Source organism: Melanerpes formicivorus, unplaced genomic scaffold, assembly GCF_026170545.1.
Source record: "Melanerpes formicivorus ecotype bairdi unplaced genomic scaffold, bMelFor1.0.p_v2 SCAF_50, whole genome shotgun sequence".
Taxonomy (NCBI): domain Eukaryota; kingdom Metazoa; phylum Chordata; class Aves; order Piciformes; family Picidae; genus Melanerpes; species Melanerpes formicivorus.
The window spans coordinates 3,806,613-3,826,365 of record NW_027142402.1 but is presented as its reverse complement, the minus strand read 5'-3'; the positions used below and the strand labels follow the sequence as shown (position 1 = coordinate 3,826,365).

The 19,753-nt window shown below is 51.4% G+C and overlaps 1 protein-coding gene across 2 annotated transcripts; it reads right to left on the bottom strand.

The window, feature by feature from the left end:
• Window positions 1-493: 493 nt before the first annotated feature.
• NR2E1 (nuclear receptor subfamily 2 group E member 1) lies at window positions 494-18,376 on the bottom strand. 2 transcript variants are annotated; one of them, XM_068160485.1, is made up of 9 exons: window positions 17,482-18,376; window positions 12,538-12,683; window positions 11,777-11,864; window positions 11,046-11,278; window positions 9,103-9,249; window positions 4,380-4,476; window positions 3,840-3,989; window positions 2,847-2,952; window positions 494-1,663 (listed from the first exon to the last, which is right to left on the bottom strand). In XM_068160485.1, the coding sequence occupies exons 1-9, from the start codon at window positions 17,504-17,506 to the stop codon at window positions 1,501-1,503; spliced, it is 1,155 nt and encodes a 384-aa protein (XP_068016586.1). In that variant the 5' UTR covers window positions 17,507-18,376; the 3' UTR covers window positions 494-1,500. The 2 variants fall into 2 exon arrangements, with proteins under 2 accessions (XP_068016586.1, XP_068016585.1); XM_068160484.1 differs by having other exon boundaries at window positions 11,046-11,281; window positions 17,482-18,374.
• Between the last annotated feature and the right edge of the window lie 1,377 nt (window positions 18,377-19,753).

Genomic DNA, 19,753 nt, shown 5'->3' with positions numbered 1-19,753 from the left:
GAGTAGGGAATACTTTTGTTCCCTGGTCAGTAGAGTACAGTGGAAGAATCTAATCCAGGTAGAAGTGTTAAAAGAACAGTGGAAAGTGATGTAAATTCAATATATGTTTATTCTCTTGTAAATACAATGAGTACAACTTTTTAACTTCACAAATCAGTTAATCCACTTTGTACAGGAAAAGTTTTACTCATTCTATGATAGTCCAAGTGCTGATTTCTTTCTTTCTTTTTTGTTTTCCTCAGTGCTAGTTCCTAATAACAAATCAAATGTTGAAAAGTACAGCAGCTATCTTTAAATGTGGTTGGGGTTTGGTTTTTTTCCTACTTTTCTTCCTTTTTTTCCATACATCAAATAAGCAGCTTATAACATTTGTGTGTGAGAGAGGGTGTAGGTGAACAAGGCTTCAAAATTAGAACCTGGAGGTTTCTAAGAAGGCATTGGAGACGTTTGGAAATTGTTAGCATTGTATCAGTCAACAACTTTTATTTCTTTCAAATAAAATTCCTTCCATTGAGTTTCTTTTTTTCTTTTTTTTTTTTTTTTTTCATTTAATTATTAATAGTCATTTCACTTCTCTGCACATCTCATTGACAAAGAGTTTGGCCACTCTTGCCTTTGGTTTCAGCACTGTGCCAAGGGGACAGCCAGCAGCTCACCGAAGCGCTCATCTCCGTCGTATTTGGTTTTGCTGTTTCAGTCTTCCTTTCTTGACTTGTTTTCTCAGAGGTGTGTGTGTGTGTGTGTGTGTGAGTATGTTTCTGTGTGTGGAAGAAGGAGGAGGGAAGGTCAGGGAGGAAATGTATAAAGCTCTTGTGTCTTTGAGATGTTAACCAAAGCGTGGTGACAAGCTTGATCAGAGCTCACCAGTTCATCTGGCGGGAAGAGCAGAGCTGCCGTCATTAAGCTACTTTGTAATCAGTTCCGAAGGCCACTTCATGATGTGTTACAGCAGAAGCAATGTTTTGGTAACCTGGTCTTAAATGTTGCCTATCATAATAAAAACATATATTTTTTTTTTTTCCCCAACATAGGCTACTTTTAAAACAGTTCTGAAGGCCACTGCATCTCATGTTAGACAGAAGCCCAGTTTGGTCACCCAGTTCCAAATGCTGAACAAACCCAAGTACCATTTTTTTTCCATCTCTCCACATTTTTGTCTCAGATCTGCCAGTTAAACGAGAGAATAGCAGAGTCTTTGTTAACTGTGACTGGCATCTGAATTGCCTCCATCCTGTAGTAACAGGAATAGCAGCCAAATTCCAACCACTTTTCACTTTTTCTGTAGAACAAAGCGTTCTCTCCACGATCTAAATCACTCTGTTCAGAGCAGCAGAATCATATCTACTGGGATATATATGTTTTGTTTTGTGTCAATGAGTTTAAAGGCTAAACATTCCCAGGCTTATGCTTCCTGTAGACTTTTGTTAGTTGAGGCTTATTCTCCATAGGTCCAAGTTCTTCTCGCAACTGTCCGTCCTGATGGTTGGTGTGAAGGTCGGTTTAGATGTCGCTGGATTTGTACATATCTGAAAGCAGTCTTGTGATTGGTACATTCCCAATGGTCTTTTTGAAGAACACCTCTTCTATCGTAGAGGGACTAATGGAACGTAAAGCTGGTAGAAGCAACAAAAGCTTTCCAAAGCGACAGGGTTGTGTGGGATACCTGGGAGCCATAGAGAGAAAAATGCTGTTGCAGTTGGGGTTTTTTGTGGTGGTGTTGGGTTTTGTTCCCAAAGAAAGTGTTTTTTACTTTACAGCAAACACCAGTGCTCAACAAATTCTGGAAATGATTGCTACCTGTGCTCTCCTAAGGGAGGCTAGCAGAATGAAGACCAATGTCTGAGTTTTGATTACCTCCTTTGTTTATTCCCTCAGAGCAGCACCAGTGCAGGTAGGGAAACCAAAATGATTCTCAGAGCAGCATCAGTGCAGAGAGAGACTCGTTTGGGGTTCCCTCAGAGCAGCACCAATGCAGAGAGAGAATTGTTTTGGGTTCCCTCAGAGCAGCACCAATGCAGAGAGAGACTCGTTTGGGGTTCCCTCAGAGCAGCGCCAGGGCAGAGAGAGACTCGTTTGGGGTTCCCTCAGAGCAGCGCCAGGGCAGAGAGAGACTCGTTTGGGGTTCCCTCAGAGCAGCGCCAGGGCAGAGAGAGACTCGTTTGGGGTTCCCTCAGAGCAGCGCCAGGGCAGAGAGAGACTCGTTTGGGGTTCCCTCAGAGCAGCACTGGTGCAGAGAATCGTTTTTGCTTGAAGGTCTCTTCCAACCTGGTTTATTCTATTCTAATCAGTTTGGGTTCCCTCAGAGCAGCGCCAGGGCAGAGAGAGACTCGTTTGGGGTTCCCTCAGAGCAGCACCAATGCAGAGAGAGAATCATTTGGGGTTCCCTCAGAGCATCACCAGTGCAGAGAGAGAATCATTTGGGGTTCCCTCAGAGCTGCACCAGAGCGCAGAGAGAATCGTTTGGGATTCCCTCAGAGCAGCGCCAGGGCAGAGAGAATCGTTTGGGGTTCCCTCAGAGCTGCACCAAAGAAAAAATTTTCACTGGAAGGGTTGTCAGGCTCTGGAACAGACTTCCCAGGGAAGTGATGGAGTCACCACCCCTGGAGGTATTTAAAAGGCAGGTAGAGGTGACACTGAGGGACATTGTTTAGTGGTGAACTGAGCATTGGCCTTGATAACTTTTCCAACCTTTTCTGGGATTCTGATCCATCAAGAAATGCCAAATCCCAGCAGGCTGACAGCCAATATCTATTTGTAACAGCCTGGGCCCCATGGGCACTTACTAGCATGAGAGCAGGATTTTACCCCTGCACCTGCAGGAAGTACCGAGAGAAGACAGCACTCACCTGGTGTGAATGTAGCTGTTGAGAGTGAGCTGGGCTTCATCCTGCAGGGCTGCGATGGCAGCAGCGTTTCGGAAACTCCTCAGTTCAGAACCACTGTGTGTAGGTACTGGAAAGCAGATCAGTTACTGGTTCAGCTTGGGTGGGTCACAACAGTTCAGCTAATGCTATCACCGTTCCCTTTAGTTCCCCAGCACCCCACTGTCAGCCTTTCAAAACACAGTGCTGACTATGGGAATGAAGTAAGCAGGAAACCTATTAGGTGATATGAGGCTGTCTGCTTTAAAGGGGCAACCTCATAGCTCTCAGCCTTTCAAAATGTAATACTGCCCATGGGAATGAAATAAGCAGGAAACCTGTTGGATGACTTGATGATCTTTGAGGTCTTTTCCAACCCTGTTGATTCTATGATGATACAAAGCTATGTCTGCTTTGAAAGAGCATTTTTTTGCTTTAAAATAGCAACCTCGTAGCACTCAGCCTTTCAAAATGCAGTACTGGCCATGGGAATGAAATAAGCAGGAAACCTGCTGGATGATATAAAACTATGCTTTAAAACATCATTTCTTTTGCTTTAAAGGAGCAACCTCATAGCACTCAGCCTTTCAAAATGCAGTACTGGCTATGAGAATTAAACCAGGAAACCTGTTGGATGATACAAAGCTATGTCTGCTGTAAACCAGCATTCTTTTGCTTTAAAGTAGCAACCTCGTAGCACTCAGCCTTTCAAAATGCAGTACTGGCCATGGGAATGAAATAAGCAGGAAACCTGCTGGATGATGCAAAACTATGCTTTAAAACATCATTTCTTTTGCTTTAAAGTAGCAACCTCATAGCACTCAGCCTTTCAAAATGCAGTACTGGCTATGGGAATTAAACCAGGAAACCTGTTGGATGATACAAAGCTAAGTCTGCTGTAAGCCAGCATTTGTTTTGCTTTAAAGTAGCAACCTCATAGCTCTCAGCTCAGGGGAGCGAGAGATCCTTCCTGCTTACCAGCTTTGAAAGTGACAATGCATTTGAGACAGGCAAACTCAGTAGCATCTAGCCGAAGTTGTCTAAATCTAGCTACAACCTCCTGCAAAGCCTGTATTTCTGAGATGATTTTATTCAGCTTCTGGGAGTCTGTATTGTCACCGTTCATGCCTAGAAGAGAAACAGATGAAATAAATCACATTAAAGGCATCTGCTTTATTTCACCCTGCTTTCTGACAAAAACCCTCTGTATCAGTATCCACTCTATTGTCCCACTTTGTCTATCTGCTTCCATGTAAACTGACTATATTGTGAGAAAGTTAATATAAAATCTTCTCTTGGATGATAACAAACACAGCAATTTGCATTTCAATGACAATGCAAGCAGTCATGAATACAACAAAACAACATTATTTGCATTTAAATATAGATTTATAAATGACAGGTATGCTCTATTGTTCAGCAGGGATTTGTTATTCTTTACATGTTGCTCTTTTTTTTCAGTAATGTATTTTTATGGTAATTTTTTGTAACAAAGTCATTAAATGGTGCAATTCTTACCAGATACAGCCAGTAGGGTGTTAGCATCAACTGGAATGGCCCATTGTGCTATTCCTAGAACAAACAGTTCTCTCCAAGCATCTTCCAAAAGCATCAGCTGTCATACAATAGATGTACAATATGACATAGTGTATAATTTATAGATTTATAAACAATTTAAATATGTAAATGTCTTGTTATTTTAAAAACTGCTTTAAATGCCTGTCATGGTGTTTCCCCCCACAGCATCCCTTAGCCCTTCTCTTAGCTTTTGGTGGCTTTGGTTGTTTGTTCGAGAAGGTGTCTCGAAATAAGTCTGTGGCGTTGCAGAGCAGCGCCGGGGGTTGGCTCCCTCTGCACCTTGTGGTGGACCAAAAGGCAGGGGAAAGAGAGAGCAGGAGCTCCTGCCTCGAGGAGCTTGCTCTCAGCAGCAGCAGTGCACAGCCTGAGCTCTCTCCTCTCTCCCTTGGCACACAGATCTGTCCTAGAAGCCGAGGGAGTCCTCTCCTATGGTTCTCTAGGGATTACCCTTCTTTCCCTTGGGAAGGTAGGATTTGTGAAGAAAAGCCTGGACAAGTCCTGAAATGACATCACTCTGTAAGGAGCACTGCTGTAGAGCACAAGTGTAGCTTTAACCCCTTCCTTACTGAGCAAGTCTTTAGCTCTTTCAAGCACAGCATCTGCTCAGGGGCAACTCTTTTCCTGCTTTCTGCTTGAAAACCCTCATAAATTCCAGGCACTAAGAGCTGTTTCAGAGGACAGAAGCACCTATGTTGGCAGCACCAGTAGTTCTCTGCAGGTTTTGTGCATCCCCTGGGTGTATGGAGGAGGTCTTTGTCTCTGTTTGGAGGCAATGCCTTTGGTTTCTGTGGAGAGGCACTGGTGTGTCTGATACAAGACCGCTGGTAATGGAGACTGGCAAAGCCACAACAGAGATGTTTAGTCTTGAGGGCATTTATGGGTTGTTGGCCTAGACCAACTAGTCTTAAGAGAGGTCTGGAGGGTCCCCAGTTCATCCAAAGGCATGCTGTGCTGCACACACATTGCTGGGCTCTAATCTCTCTCAATAGAGAGAGATTTGGGGGCTGAGAGCTGTAGTGGCCTCGAAAGGTATCATCTGGTGGCTCCATGCAGTGAAAAGAGGTTGTCCAAAACTCAAGCAGCTAAAAACCCAAGCAACTCAACCCAAACCACAAGGGTTAATATTGCTATGGTCTCTGAAAGTATCAGCAGTTTAGATTCTTAAGAAAATAAGGAGGAGAATGTTTCAAGTCTGTGAAGAGTCTGGTGATCCTCATCTGGCCTACTGTGTCCAGTTCTGTGATTCCCAGTTCAAGAAGGATGGAACTGCTTGACACACAAAGGGCTGCAGAGATGGTTAGTCATTGTATGAAGAAAGGCTGAGGGGTTTGGGGCTTTTTAGCTTAGAGAAGACTGAGAGGGAGTCTTGCCAATGCTTAGAAATACTTTGAGGGCAGGTGTCAGAACAAGAGGTGTCAGGCACACATTTGACCAGAGAAAGTTCCTTCTAAACGTGAGGAGGGATGACTTTACTCTGAGCATGGTGGAGCACTGAAGAAGAGACAAGACTTCTGGTAATGCAGACTGCCGAAGCCAGAACAAGGATGTTTACTCTTGAGGGCACCTATGGAGCAGGCTGCCCAGAGAGGTGGTGGAGTCTCTGTCTCTGGGTCATTCAAAAACTGCCTGGATGTGATCCTGTACAGCCTAGCCTGGGTGAACCTGCTCTAGGAGGGCAGTTGGACTGGATGGTCTCCAGAGGTCCTTTCCAGCCCTTATCATTCTGTGATTTCCTTACATATGTGAAACTAAGAGATGATACAGAAAGAATGCAGTAAAAGTAAATCCTTCATCTGGACCATGAGTTTGAAACCACCCTGTCCTGATCAGAATGGGAGGAGGAGCTCTCAGAGCCTCTGCTCCCAGCTTGTCCCTGGGACAAGCTTCTACATAACCTAAAGAAATTGTGACAGGAAAGTATTTCTGTTTGAAATAATGACACTGGATTTTGCAGTACTGGAAGCTGCATGAAATAGGAGGGGGGTGTCCAGGGTGTGATGACCATCCCAGCTCTGTTCTGAGAGCAGCTGAACCTGCTTGTAAGTCTCCTAACCGCTCCAGCCTGTGAACTCAGCCCCTCCTCTGATAATCCTGCCTGGTGAATGTGCAGGTTTCTTTAGGACATAGGAAATGATTCACCAGCCTTTCATTTGCTTTTGTCAAACTTTTTTTGTGTGCCATTCATTCATGCAGATACAATGGTAATGAATGGTGGTTCCTGGAAGATATCCATTTCATATGCTCTTTCTCACTAAGTCTTTAAAGTCAGGAGACTTCAGAAATAAGAGACTATTCCAATAGCTGAAGCTTTCTATATGCTTAGGCATAAGTCTGTAAACCCACCAATTAAAATCATTCCTGCTGAAGTCACATTCCTTCAAAGAAACGAACTATCAGGCTTCCTGAAAGGCTGTTTTTGTGCTTCTCAGCCCCAGTCTGTAAGTATGACCTGTTGTGGGTGACCTGCATTGGGCCAGCCTGCCTTACAGACACGCTGGGCAGGTGTGCAGGCCAGCAGAACTTGAAGTGTGGCATTTTTGTTGTGTGGCTTCTTGGGATTAGCTATATGGAGCCAAGGAAGGGACACAGCCACTGCTTTCCTGGGAGCAGTGACACAGCAATCTTCAGAACTGTGTTTTGTCAGCAAATTGCTTTCTAGTTATTGCCTTATCTTCCTGATGAAACTGTCACAGAGTCCTGGAAAGCCTTCCTTTTAGGAAGGCCACAAATAAAAGCATCATCCAGGAAAATGTTTTAGACTCTTCTGGAGCAGATGTCAGGGATGCCAAAAGAGAAATGCAGACATTTACAGCTGGGCCATTGTCAAATGAAATCATGCAGTGGCACTGTTCTACAAACCAACTGTCTGATTGCTCATTAAATAAGGTGATGGCAGTCACAGTTGTTTCTTCTGCAGCTCTCCTGAATATGATGGGAATCATGCAGAAGGAGTTCCAGGTTAAAGCTTTAGAGCTGAGAAGCTCTGAGTTTTGAGGAAGCTGGTTTGCAAGGAGGTACAGCAAGTCAGGGTGGTGTTAAGGAGAGGTTGGGATTTTATGATGTAATTCAACATTAGTCCCTAATATGAGAGTGCAAGATACTTAAAGATAATGAGAACAGTCTGTGGCAGATAAGCAGGCCTGGCTGTTTGAGGCATGCTTGCTCCTGTGCAGTGGAGACCTCCCTTGCTTCCACATCCTGCTGTTCCCCTGGCTGCATTCTAGCAGAGATGACCTTGTGGAAAATGCAGCCATATTGTATCCCATAAAACCTTCACCTAAGGAGCCTCCTGTGGACATCATTGGTCTAAAGATGGACCCAGACTTTTCTAGTGTGCTGAGCTTGCTGCTCATCCCTAACATTTGGACCTGTTCCTTTGGTTGCTCATTGTGAAAGAGCTGGTGCTTCACAGGAGTAGTGGCAGCAGAAGACAACATGAGAGAGCATCATGCCTGCCCCACTGGAACTGATGCCTCCCTGCCAGCTTGTGCAACCTGCCAGCCCTATCTCATTGCTCCCTCAGTGCTGCAGCCAGAGCTGAGCAGCATCCCCCACTTGCCTAATTTCACAGCAAGGATTTCAAGATGTGGATCTGGTGCTGCAAAAGGAACATTTCAGTGTAGCCCAGCTTCACCTCACGTTGTGACCAGCGTGGGTCACCTTCAGGCAGAAAGCACTACTGGTTGCCTGAGAAGCTCTTTCAGTTCAAAAGATGGGTTTGCATATCAACAACTGCAACGTGCATCCATGGGAAAGAACTATTTCCTCTGATGACTGCTGTGTAGCATCTAAGGCACAACATTTCTAGTTACCATTCTGAGAAATTAGCTCTATCATAGCCAAGTGTTAGACATCTTTTATGATTTACATAGATCCCCTCCCCCTTCCTGGTTACTTTTGGGGGTTTTTTGTGTCTTAAATTAGTGCATTATACGAAGCACACCCAGTCCTCATCGAGCATCAAGTCAGTAAGGAATTGTTTCAGCTTGTATGGTTCATATATGAGTCACTTGATGCAAAGGCAAATTGTCACAGAGGGAAACAAGACCAACTAGGAAATATTTCAATTAACGGTGAAAAATATTGGGGGCTGGCCAAATTCTGCTTCCACCATATTGATATGATTGGAAATTCACTGAAGCCAACATAATTAAGGAAAAAATGTTGGGGGAGGGAGAGGGAGGGGAGAGGAGAGGGAGAGGAGAGGGAGGGGAGAGGAGAGGGAGAGGAGAGGGAGAGGAGAGGGAGAGGAGAGGGAGAGGAGAGGGAGAGGAGAGGGAGAGGAGAGGGAGAGGAGAGGGAGAGGAGAGGGAGAGGAGAGGGAGAGGAGAGGAGAGGAGAGGAGAGGAGAGGAGAGGAGAGGAGAGGAGAGGAGAGGAGAGGAGAGGAGAGGAGAGGAGAGGAGAGGAGAGGAGAGGAGAGGTCTTCAAAAATCACCTTAGTCATATCCTTAGGCCATATGCTTAACTAAGCACTCCTCATCTCAAAATAGCAGAGCAGGATGATGTTCCCCATTTCATAACTGTCCCACAAGCAGAGCTGCTCTGAACTTCAGAACTGTTGAAATCCATTACAGATTTAAAAGTGCAGGACTCAATCTGAACTCTGAGCTTTCTTTAACAGGCAGACCATGCTGGTGTCACTCCCACCACACATGCCTTACCTGGTCTTGCAAGGACAGGGTGGAGAAGGCTGGGACACTCTTGGCCCACTTGATGCTCATGAACAGAAGTCTGGCTGCTGACTCACAGACGGATTCAGTGGCCACTTCGTAGAGATACATAGGGGTGCCATTGACTTCATGTGGGTACTAATGTCAAAAGAGAAAACAAAGCAACTTCATACAGTGCCAGCAAGGCAGCCTCATCTTCCCCTCTCCTGCAGCTGCCACTCAGTGCACCCTGCTTATGCCCAGTACGATGTGCACTCTCTTTTTCTGCAAGCAGAGGGCATTGCTTTCAGTGGGCTCACTCCAAACTGCTCTCTGCTGCTCATTCCCGTGGGGGAACTGCACTACAGGCAACTACACTACAGTTCTCCAGGGGAGATGGAAGGGAAAATGCAATTATTACAGCAAAGGGGGGATGGGGAAGTATCAAAATGCAGTGTCATCCTCTGGTAGCAGAGTTAGAAGAATACAAGTTTGCTTAAGAATTTATAGTTTGTAACCTGTGCTTTAGAAGCTGGTTTAGCACTCCAGCCTTGCTCAGCAAAGCAGTCAGTGCTCATTCACCCTTAACCTTCACCCAGCTTTAACCTTCGTTCAGCCTTAACCTTCATCCAGCCTTAACCTTCACCCAGCCTTAACCTTCATCCAGCTTTAACCTTCATCCAGCCTTAACCTTCATCCAGCCTTAACCTTCATCCAGCCTTAACTTTCACCCAGCCTTAACCTTCATCCAGCTTTAACCTTCATCCAGCTTTAACCTTCATCCAGCCTTAACCTTCACCCAGCCTTAACCTTCACCCAGCCTTAACCTTCACCCAGCCTTAACCTTCACCCAGCTTTAACTTTCACCCAGCTTTAACCTTCATCCAGCTTTAACTTTCATCCAGCCGTAACCTTCATCCAGCCGTAACCTTCACCCAGCCTTAACCTTCATCCAGCCTTAACCTTCATCCAGCCTTAACTTTCACCCAGCCTTAACCTTCATCCAGCTTTAACCTTCATCCAGCTTTAACCTTCATCCAGCCTTAACCTTCATCCAGCTTTAACTTTCACCCAGCCTTAACCTTCATCCAGCTTTAACCTTCACCCAGCCTTAACCTTCACCCAGCCTTAACCTTCACCCAGCTTCCTGACTGCAGCAGGCTACAAGCAGATGTGTAGAGCTAAGCACAGCTACCTAAAGGGTGTGTAGGGTCAGAATGGTGTTAGGTATTGAAGCATCTGCTGTGTTTTCCTCCTAAATTATTTCTGATTCTGTAGTTTCCAAGACTATAATATAAAGCTGTACGTTGGCATCGTGTTGATGATGGATTCTCCCATGCTACCAACTCTGGGAATCATGGAATGGAGAACTATTTAAGTTTCCTCTGCTTTGACTTTCTAGGTGCTGTAAATATACAAAATGCCATTTCAAAAGGGTTAAAGTGTCACCTTCTGACTAATTCCTGTGCAGCTGAGGCCACAGCAGCGAGTCCACTGAGCTGCTTATGAAATGTCACAGCCAGAAGCACAGAGCCAGCCTAGACAAGTTTCTGTCTGTGTGGACAAGCTGCAGGCTTTGGTCAGTACAGTACTACAGTCTGGACTATACCACTATGGTTATTTTGCTGAAGAAAACTCAGTGGTTGCAGCTCATCCTCATGAAACAAGGTTTAAAATCTACTTGTGGGTGGCCTCCAAGCAGAAGGAGGGTGTAAGGATGTAGGAAGGGCAGGGTTTGTACAGAGCAGTCTATCAGTCAGTCCTGCAAATCACTTCTGGAGAGGGCCTCTTACTCCTTTGTATCTTCAGAGCTTTTAGGAGTATAACAAAAGAGACCTCACTACAACCAGCAAGACCTCAAGCCTTGCTCTTTGCTACGTCTAACCCAGGGGCAGGTTGCCAGCACCTCAGCAGCAAGGTCCACAGGCTCACCAGTGGCCAAGGCAGTGGCTGACCTTTGGGGTAGGCTGTGCCAGGCCCACCAGAGCCTGCCTCTCTGGGGTGCCGGTGACAGCAGCCAGCTCCAGGCTGTGGGTCTCCAGCTGGGAGACAGCGGTGAAGAAGGCAGGCGCTGGCAGGGCGGTGGCAGGGAAGTGTGGGGCACTGCCACTCTCCTCCTTGTGCCCACGGAAGTAGAGGGCCACCTGCTTCCGTATCGTCGACGTCCGGGGACCCCGCTCGTGCTGCACTGCTGTGGGGCACCAAGGAGAGAGAGGCAAGGGGGTCACTGCAGGGTCCTGCACTGGGCACCCCATGCTGCTGAGCTGGGTAGGCTGGGATTCCCAGCCTCAAGTTGTGCCACAGAAGGTTCAGGTTGGATATTGAGAAAAATGTCTTTACTGGAAGAGTGGTCAGGCATTGGAACAGGCTGCACAGGGAGGTGGTGCAGTCACTGTCCCTGGAGGTGTTCAAAGAACATTTGGACGTGGTGCTTGGGGACATGGTTTAGCGGGTATGATGGTGCTGGACTGATGGTTGGACTTGATCTTAAAGGTCTTTTCCAACCAAAATGATTCTGTGATTCCCTCCCCACAATTTTGTGCCACCCACTGAAGGGGTGTCTGGGGACAAATGGGTGAAGCTGCTAGGGGAAGATATGGTCATTAGGGGCCCAGGGTGGGGACGGGGGCACACCCCACTCCCCGGTTCAGAGCAGGGCCCGGCCCCGGGAGAGGGGAGCAGGTACCGTCTTTGTTCATGTTGACCTCCAGGCACTTCTTCAGGCGGCAGGCCCGGCACTGGTTCCTGTGCGTCTTATCCACCGGGCAGCCTCCCTGCAACCACACAGCCAGCGTCGGCCGGGGGGAGCCGCGCCCTCGCCCACCGGCACACGGAGCCCTCCCCGCGGAGGCAGAAGGTGCGGAGGGGCCGCTCCTGGGTGTGCAGGGCAAGGCCGTGCCGGGGTGCTTGGCCCCGCAGACGGCCGTGCTGTGCCATGGCAGGCCGTGCCGGGCCGTGCCACCTTCAGCACCCGAGACAGCGACTGCGGCGCCTCCCCCTCGGGTCGCCCCAGTCCTTTGTGCCCCCCTCCCGGTTCCCCATCTCTGCGTCCCGCCGTCCGATGGTCCAGGTCTGGAACTGAGCTCAGTGGGAAGGGGCAAAAGCAGCCCCGCCTGGGTGGGAATGATATCGGCTGCCTATCGGCCAACTGTGGATCGTGACTCACCGAGGGGCTGCCCCTCTCTTTCCTCCTGCAGTTAGCACCCCCACCGTCGCCATCCCGGCTTCCTCTTTGGGCATACCTCTGCCCTCCCCGGTGGGCTGTGACTGCACGGCCCAGGGCAGGGGGACGTGTTGGGACCCCAGCCTCGGCCCAGGACCCCCTGGGAAGGGAGGATTTGGTGCGTGCTGAGGGGGGCTACAGGGGAGGTGCAGGATCGGAGGTGCAGGATCGGAGGTGCAGGATCAGAGGTGCAGGTGGCGGGGGCACCGCGCTGCTGCCGGTACCTGGTTTCCCGATTTGCAAACGTAGGTCCTATTCCTCCTGATGCTCCGCTTGAAAAACCCCGAGCACCCATCGCAGGCGTAAACCCCATAGTGCTTCCCGGAGCTGCGGTCCCCACACACTTTGCAAGGGATGTCTAAAATGCGACCTGAAAGCAAAGAGGGGGAGAGAGAGAGAGAGAAAGAGAGAGAGAGCGCTCAGCAATCTGACCTCCGGAGGGATTAGCCCCAGAGCCGCAGTACAAGCAAATAATGAAGTGATTTTATAGCCAACTTTCTTTTCCTTGAGCAAGTGTCAGTTTTCGACAATGAGCATTATTCATGCCCCGCTACGTTTATTTGGATCTTCTATAATCGCCAAGACCCATTTTGGAAGGGAAGATTACAGCAGCGGGAGCAGCAGACTTGCCTGCTAGAAGTGGGGATGCAGAGGCGGGGGGGGTGGGGGTGTTTAGGGGAGGGAGGGGGGGCGTTTCTTTTGCCTTCTGGCGCTCAGCAGAGGACGGCCCTTTCCCCGGGCAGTCAGGAGACCGAATCACAGAATAAACCAAAACAAAATAAAATGACCGGGAAGCCAAGTAACCTCCTCTCCCGCCTAGCAACCCCAGCAAAAGGGGGCTGGCTTCTGCTGCAGACCAGACGTGCCGTTTCTTCACCCCAAAACCTGCCGCAAAACTTTCCGCCTCGCCTTTGTGCGGGGACGCGGCTGCCTGGCTTTGCCCGGAATTGCCAGAGCTCCGGGCTACTGTGAAAACTCGTACACATTATTGCAGCTCGGTGCAAGGAACCCGCCAAACCCCCGCTCAGGTTCTGCCTATTTTGGCTTCTCTCGGGTTTCTTTTTTCTTGGTTTTTTTTTTTTTTTTATCTTTTTTTATTTCTTTTTCTTTTTCTCTTTTTTTATTTCTTTTTCTTTTTCTCTTTTTCTCTTTCCTATTATTTTATTTTTTATCTTTTCCCCTTTTCTGTCTTTTTATTCATTTTTTTACTTTATTTCCCTTCCCTTCCCTTCCCTTCCCTTCCCTTCCCTTCCCTTCCCTTCCCTTCCCTTCCCTTCCCTTCCCTTCCCTTCCCTTCCCTTCCCTTCCCTTCCCTTCCCTTCCCTTCCCTTCCCTTCCCTTCCCTTCCCTTCCCTTCCCTTCCCTTCCCTTCCCTTTTTCTCCTCTTCTCTCTTCTCCCTCAAAAAGCTTTCTTCCTTCCTTCCTACCAGAACTTCAGTTGAAGATTCAATTCCTCTCACTAAACCTTAGTCTTCAAACTCCAAGGGAGAACAGTTGGGGCCCCTATCTTTGTTTGGAAGTGTTTCAGGGAGAGCCGCGGCTGCGGGTGGGAATGAGGACTGGAAGGGGAAAGCGGTAGCGTGCGGTGCAGTGCGGTGCTGGGGGTGCGTGGGGGAGAAATGGAAACAGGCCGCAGGGGCTCCTTTCTCTCCCTGGAGAATTTAGGAGTCCGAGATACTTTCAGACATGTCTATGCTAAGGCTCTAAGACAATGCCTGCTGTCAGACAATAGACACATTAGATAAAGTGTTAACTTAATGATTTTGCCCATTGAAACTCGTTTGACTGCCTCCAATGAGCACAAGCTGCCAGCTTCTCCCCTAAATGAAACCCGACAGCTGCTATACACAACACGGCGAGAGGGACGGGGGATTAGGTTAGGGACTGCGAGAGGGAGGGGTGGCGGAGGGAAGGAAGGTGGGAGGGAGGGAAAGAGGTTAAAGAATAGAAAACTTTTGCGCAATTAATAAGGAGCGCAGCTGAAGGAAGCCCCCCTCCGCCCCCGCCTCACTGCCTGCGAGCTCGCCGCGGCTTTGGAGCTGCAGGTAGGCGCCCGTGAGGAGGGCTGGGGCCAAGGCACGGTTTCTGGGAGTGTGTAATTACAAGCCCTCCTTGCCACCTGCCTATTGGGGCACCAGTGACCCGTCAAAAAGTGTAGCATGGGAATTCGGATATCGCACAATGCCAACGGGGGGAAAGCGCTCGACTTCCCTCTCCAGCCCTTAGCATCCACGGGGAGAGAGAGGGTCCACACGCACGCACACAAAGGAGGAGGAGGAGGGGCAGGCTGGGGGGTGGGAGGAGAGACACTGGAGCGGTACGTGCAGCGCTGGTGCATCCCGGTGCGGAGCCCGGCACCGCCGCCCTGCCCTGGCGCACCCCGGGTCGGGGGACACCCCTCTCCCCACTCTCTGGTCCCCCTTCCCTCGGCCGGGGAGCCCACCGAGGGGCCGCCACCCGGGACACCAGGAGATCGCGGGGTTCCCCGCTTCTCCCACCGGCCTGTGGCCAGCCGACTTGGTCGGTGTTAAAAGCAGCGGCGGAGAGGGAAGAAACTGGGGTTAGTTTTACAGCACAGTTTTCCCCAGACGGAATTGAAGTTTGCGAACCGCTTTCCGAGAATCCTGTGCGTGTTCTCTGTACCTATCCGCACTGTGCGTGCTCACACGCCTTGTATACATTCCTCACACGTCCATGCACTCCACTGATAGGACCCCAGCACCTGCAGCACCTTGCCGACCCCGAATAACCACTCTCCCAACCGTCGGAGCAATGCGGCCCGTCCGATCAGCCCCGCGGTCCCCGACGAGGCGGAGGGAGAGGCTGGAGCCCCCCACCCCGCAGCCCGCCCGCGATCCTGGCCACTCTCTACCCCCTGCCCCAACCCCCTCCTCTTCCCCCCCATCGCCACTCCACGGAGGCTGTTGTGAGAAAACTTTCGTGCCGGGCAAAATATAAAACAAGTAGACGGGGAAGAGGCAGCGCAGGGGGTGGGAAGAGAAAAATGTAAGCTTGACACGGGGTCATGAGATAACTGATTAACTCTGTTTAAAAGCGCTCCGGTTCCCCGAGGTACCGCTTCGTCTCAGAAGTTTAGCGCTAAGAAAATGGAATTTCTGTTCAGCTGGGAAACCGTTTTGAACATCCCACGACAGGGGGTCCTTGGGGGCTTTTTTTGTGTGTCATAATTGCTTAAAGGATATATGGCAGCCCTGATTACTGTAATTACCATCAGAGGTTGTTGAAAGAAGTTAGTCTGGGCTCGGGGGACGGCGGGATGGGGTCTTGTTACCACCCAGGCAGACATCGCCGCTGACATATCTAGACGCCCACCGGCGGGCAGAAAAGCCAGGCCGGAGCACCCCTTGCCTGGGACCTCCCCCCGGGACCCCCGGGGTGGGCGCCCAGGCCGCGGGATAGCGGCTCGGCTTTTGCGTGCGCTGCCGAGGCCGGTGGCATTCGGGCTCCGGCCCAGAGTGGTCCCCGCCTGTACACATACCCGTAGGGCCTGGCCGGGGCAGGCCTGGGGGTCCCTTTCGGGCGGTCCCAGGGATGTCGGGAGTGGGGTAGGAGCCAGGAGGAACAGCAGCAGCAGTGCCAGGGGTGGCCCAGCTCGCTGCGACCGGAGGCGCGGTCCAGCCTTGCGGGCTTTCTCGTCCGCAAATTATCTCCGGCAGAAGCTCCGCCGGCCTTTGGGGACGAGGTTCCCCGGCCTCTCCTACCCCTTCTCCAACACTCAGAAACCTGTCCGGAGCCCCTACAACGTCCCAGCGCAGCTGCCCAGGGGCCCGATCCCGCTCCCCTCGTTTTACCGATCACTTCGAGCAGTGTAGCCGGCGGGAAAGCAGCATCGGCCGCCGCAGGTTTGGGGTTTTGCCCTTGCCCCCTTCCCCTACGCCCTTTACCTCTTCCACCATCGTCCTACTATTATACATATAGATATTTTTTTTTTCCCCCCTTCGGAGGGTACTGGCGAAGAAAAATGCCGCGCTCAGCCCCACGGGGGACGAAATCAAGCCATCCCAGGCCAAAACGGCAGCATCCCGGCCACAGCACCGGGTCCTCGCCACTTCCACGCTGCAGCCCCTTCCTGTCCGCCGGCCCCACCGCCGCGGACCTTCACCCTCCACGTCCCGTCCCGGCTTCCCTCTCCCCGTGGACAAAGGGCGGACCAGGGTCAAATAATGGAGGCAGCGGCAAGGAGAAGGCCGCGGGCCTGGCGGGGGGCGGCCGGTGGCAGGTACCAGCGGCGGGTCCCTCCCGGCTCTGCCGCCCTTTCCCCGCCGCTCCGCAACCCCGGGAGCTCGCCGGAGCGCAGAGGAAATAACTGTCCGATCCATCACTTGTCAGACATTAAATTGGATTGAGTATTTTTGCCCCCCCTTTGTTACTGACTCCATCCATATTACAAACTCCAAAAGTCCCATTGGGATTATAGGAATTGAGCCATTCTGTAAGAGCGGTTAGTCATGCTTTAAATTCCCCAGTTATGAGGTGCATGGATTAAGGATTAAGGAAAATGTGACTTTTAAGTTGTTTCTGCTTTCCTCGTTGCAGGATTATTTGTTGTAACTGGAAATGGTGTGCAAAGCATTGCGTTTAAATCCTCCTTCAATAGAGTTGCTTACGCGATTCCGTGACCGGAGTTTCAAACTCTTAAAAAGAAATTATTATGTCGCAGAAGATTGCATAAAGTCCGTGAGAAAAGCAGCACGTTTCAATTCCCTAAGGTCCTTTAAATCCAAACCTTCCTCCCTCCACCCCAGTACCGGGGACCCGCAGACAACCACCCGCGCCCCGGCGGGACGAGCCCCCTGCCCGCCACCGAAGTTGCCTTTCCCCGGGGCTCGCTGTCCCACCCCGGGCTCCTGTGCTGAAAGCCGGGGTGGGCAGCTGGAGAGCGGCTTGTTGTGAGCCTTGGGCCCAAACTCCACCGGGGCAGCTCCAAGCCCATACATTCGTTGCCAATCCGAATGGACATTTACACTTCTTGGATTTTTTTCCCTTTTTTTTTTTTTTCCATTTTTTTTTTAACTGGGGAGGGGGAAAGCAAACCCAAACCACAACACCACCCCCCCACCCCCCCTTCCTCTTCCCTCCCCTCCACCTCCCTCTCCTCAGGCTGGGCTGCAGCCGATGCTCGAAGCCTCCACCGCGTTATTACCCACTTGTTGATCCCGCCGGCTTGCTCATGCTCGAAGCCCCCGGGAGTCGTTAAACTCGGGGCGAAGTGTCAGCGCCGGGGCGAGGGGGTGCGGTGCCCCCCCGTCGTCGTGTCCCACCCCCCCCACCGCCGCCGGTGCGGCTGCTCCGCCGGGCAGGTGCCTCCCTCAGGCTCTCACTGCTGGCTCCGTCGCTGGGACCGGCACATCCTCGCAGCTGCCCCGCTCCCCAACGACGTCCTCCGGAGGGACGGGGATGCACTGCGGGGACGTGGCAAAGTCGGGGGGAACGGGGGGACGGTGTGTGAAGAGAAAAAAAAAAAAAGCAAAAAAGGCAAGAAGAAGGAAAAAATAAAAAAGGCAACGAAATGACCCAAAGTCCGCGGTCTCTCGTTGCCCCCTCCCCCCGTGAGCAGATGCTCTCGGGACCCCGGGAGGATGTAGGGGGATGCGAGTGGGCTCGCCACCGCGCTCCTGGAAGGCAAGTGAGAGCCACAGCAAAGGCAAGCGAGAGCCACAGCAGCCAGGACAACAATGAGGCGAAGGAGAAGGTAGGATGGGGAGTGGGGCTCTGCGCCGAGCGCCTCGGTGCAGCGAGCAGGGAGATCAGAGCCTGGAAAAATAATGGAAGAGGGGAAAAGGCGTCAGAGGAGGCTGTCTCTGCCTCTCAGAAACTGAATGGTATAAAAAGGGAAAGGTTTCCAGAAGTTCATTGCACTGGCTGACTTTGCGCTTTGAGCTCCAGGCTTCGGCCCCTATAATATCGGCAGAGGTTGTGACAGGCAGCGGCGGGGAGGGGAGAGGGCCGGAGGGACGCCCCTTGCCCACTGAGCTTCCCTCGCTTTCCCCCCAACTCCTGACGTCACCCCGCGCTGGGAAGGGGAGGGGGCCGGGAGAGGGTTAAATGCTAATGATATTAATGAACCCCCGAGCCGCTTCCACACAAAATGCAGCGGCTGCCGAGATGATTCCGCCTCCTCGCTCGCCTTGTGCCCTCGCTGTCATAAAAAGCGACGACCTCCCTCCTACAACAACAACCCCCCCCCCAAAAAAAAAAAATAAACAAAAAAAAGGAAGAAAAAAAAAGAAAGAAAATTTTTAAAGAATAAAAAAAAATTAAAATAAAAAGAGACAAAAACAAAGCAGAAAGAACGGATCAAGATCGCATTTCTTCTGCGTTTCCCCGTGGCGAGCTGGGGCCCGCCCGCAGTTCGTCCCTGCCCTTGCTCCGGTCCGGGCGGCGGCTGCGCTGGGGGCCGGAGGGCGAGGCGAGGCGGACCGGACCGGGCCGGGCCGAGCCGATAGGAGCCTGGCCGGGCTGCCAGCCTTCCAGCCGGGCGGCCAGAATTCCTGCTGCCGCGGGAGCCAGGGAATGGAGCAGGGGCTGGCTGCCGGGGGGTAGGGTGAAATGTGAAGGGAGCGGGGCTAGTTTCCCCCCCCTTGGGAGGAGCCGGGGAGAGCTCTTCCCTGCCCCAGCCTGGTAAACATCCACGTTTCCCAGTGCCTGGAGCCGGTCCATCTCCACTTGTTGCCCGCTCAAGCGACCCGTGCACGGGGCACCGCTGGCACCACCAAGCTCAGCCCCGCGGCTCCCGACTCCGCGTTGCTTGGCGCCGGGACTTGTTGCACAGCGGCCGTGCAAGGAGCCCGCCCAGAGTTACTCCTCCAGCCCCAACACCGGGTCTGGCGAGCGGGCATCCACCGCTCCGGTCCCCGGGGGTGATCTCTGGGCACTGCCGTCCCCCCGAGTGCCCTGGCAGGCGCTGCCGGGCCTGGGGTGCAGGGGGATGGCGAGGGGCCAGAGGTGGGACCCTTCCCAGCATAACAGCTCTGGTTCCACTCCTGGAAACTCTGTGAGGCAGGAGCTGGTGGAGCAGCCCGAGGGTGGGGAGAGGTGCGCGTCTGGGAGGAAAGGAAAGAGCATCTCTCCTGCAGGTACAAACTGAGGTGGGCAATGGCACCGGAAAGCAGGGGAAGCGTTGCTGAGGAGTTTGTGAAGCCCTCACAAGTCCCTCGGTGACTGCTTTCTCCTCTCTGCTGCCGGCGTAGTGTGTTAATGCACCAGCTGACTTCTTTGCTGGCTGTGATTCAGCCCAGCCCTAAACATGCTGTTTCTGACCTTCTGCACTTTGTCCTTCTGTCCCAGGTCATAGGTGACCCCTCTGGTGCCTGGTACTATACCTGTGTCACAGGGCTACACAACTCCAGACAGCTGGATGTTCCAGACACTGGGATGCCAGGGACTTTCTGCTTTTGCTCCCCATGATACTGGTTCATC

Excerpts from the sequence above, each read along its gene's own strand:
- NR2E1 (XM_068160484.1), bottom strand. The coding sequence starts at position 17,506 with ATGAGCAAGCCGGCGGGATCAACAA. Across the intron at positions 12,684-17,481 it reads CAAGCCGGCGGGATCAACAA|GTCGCATTTTAGACATCCCT; the intron begins GTGGGTAATAAC and ends CTTTGCTTTCAG. Across the intron at positions 9,250-11,045 it reads TGGCACAGCCTACCCCAAAG|TACCCACATGAAGTCAATGG; the intron begins GTCAGCCACTGC and ends TTTTGACATTAG.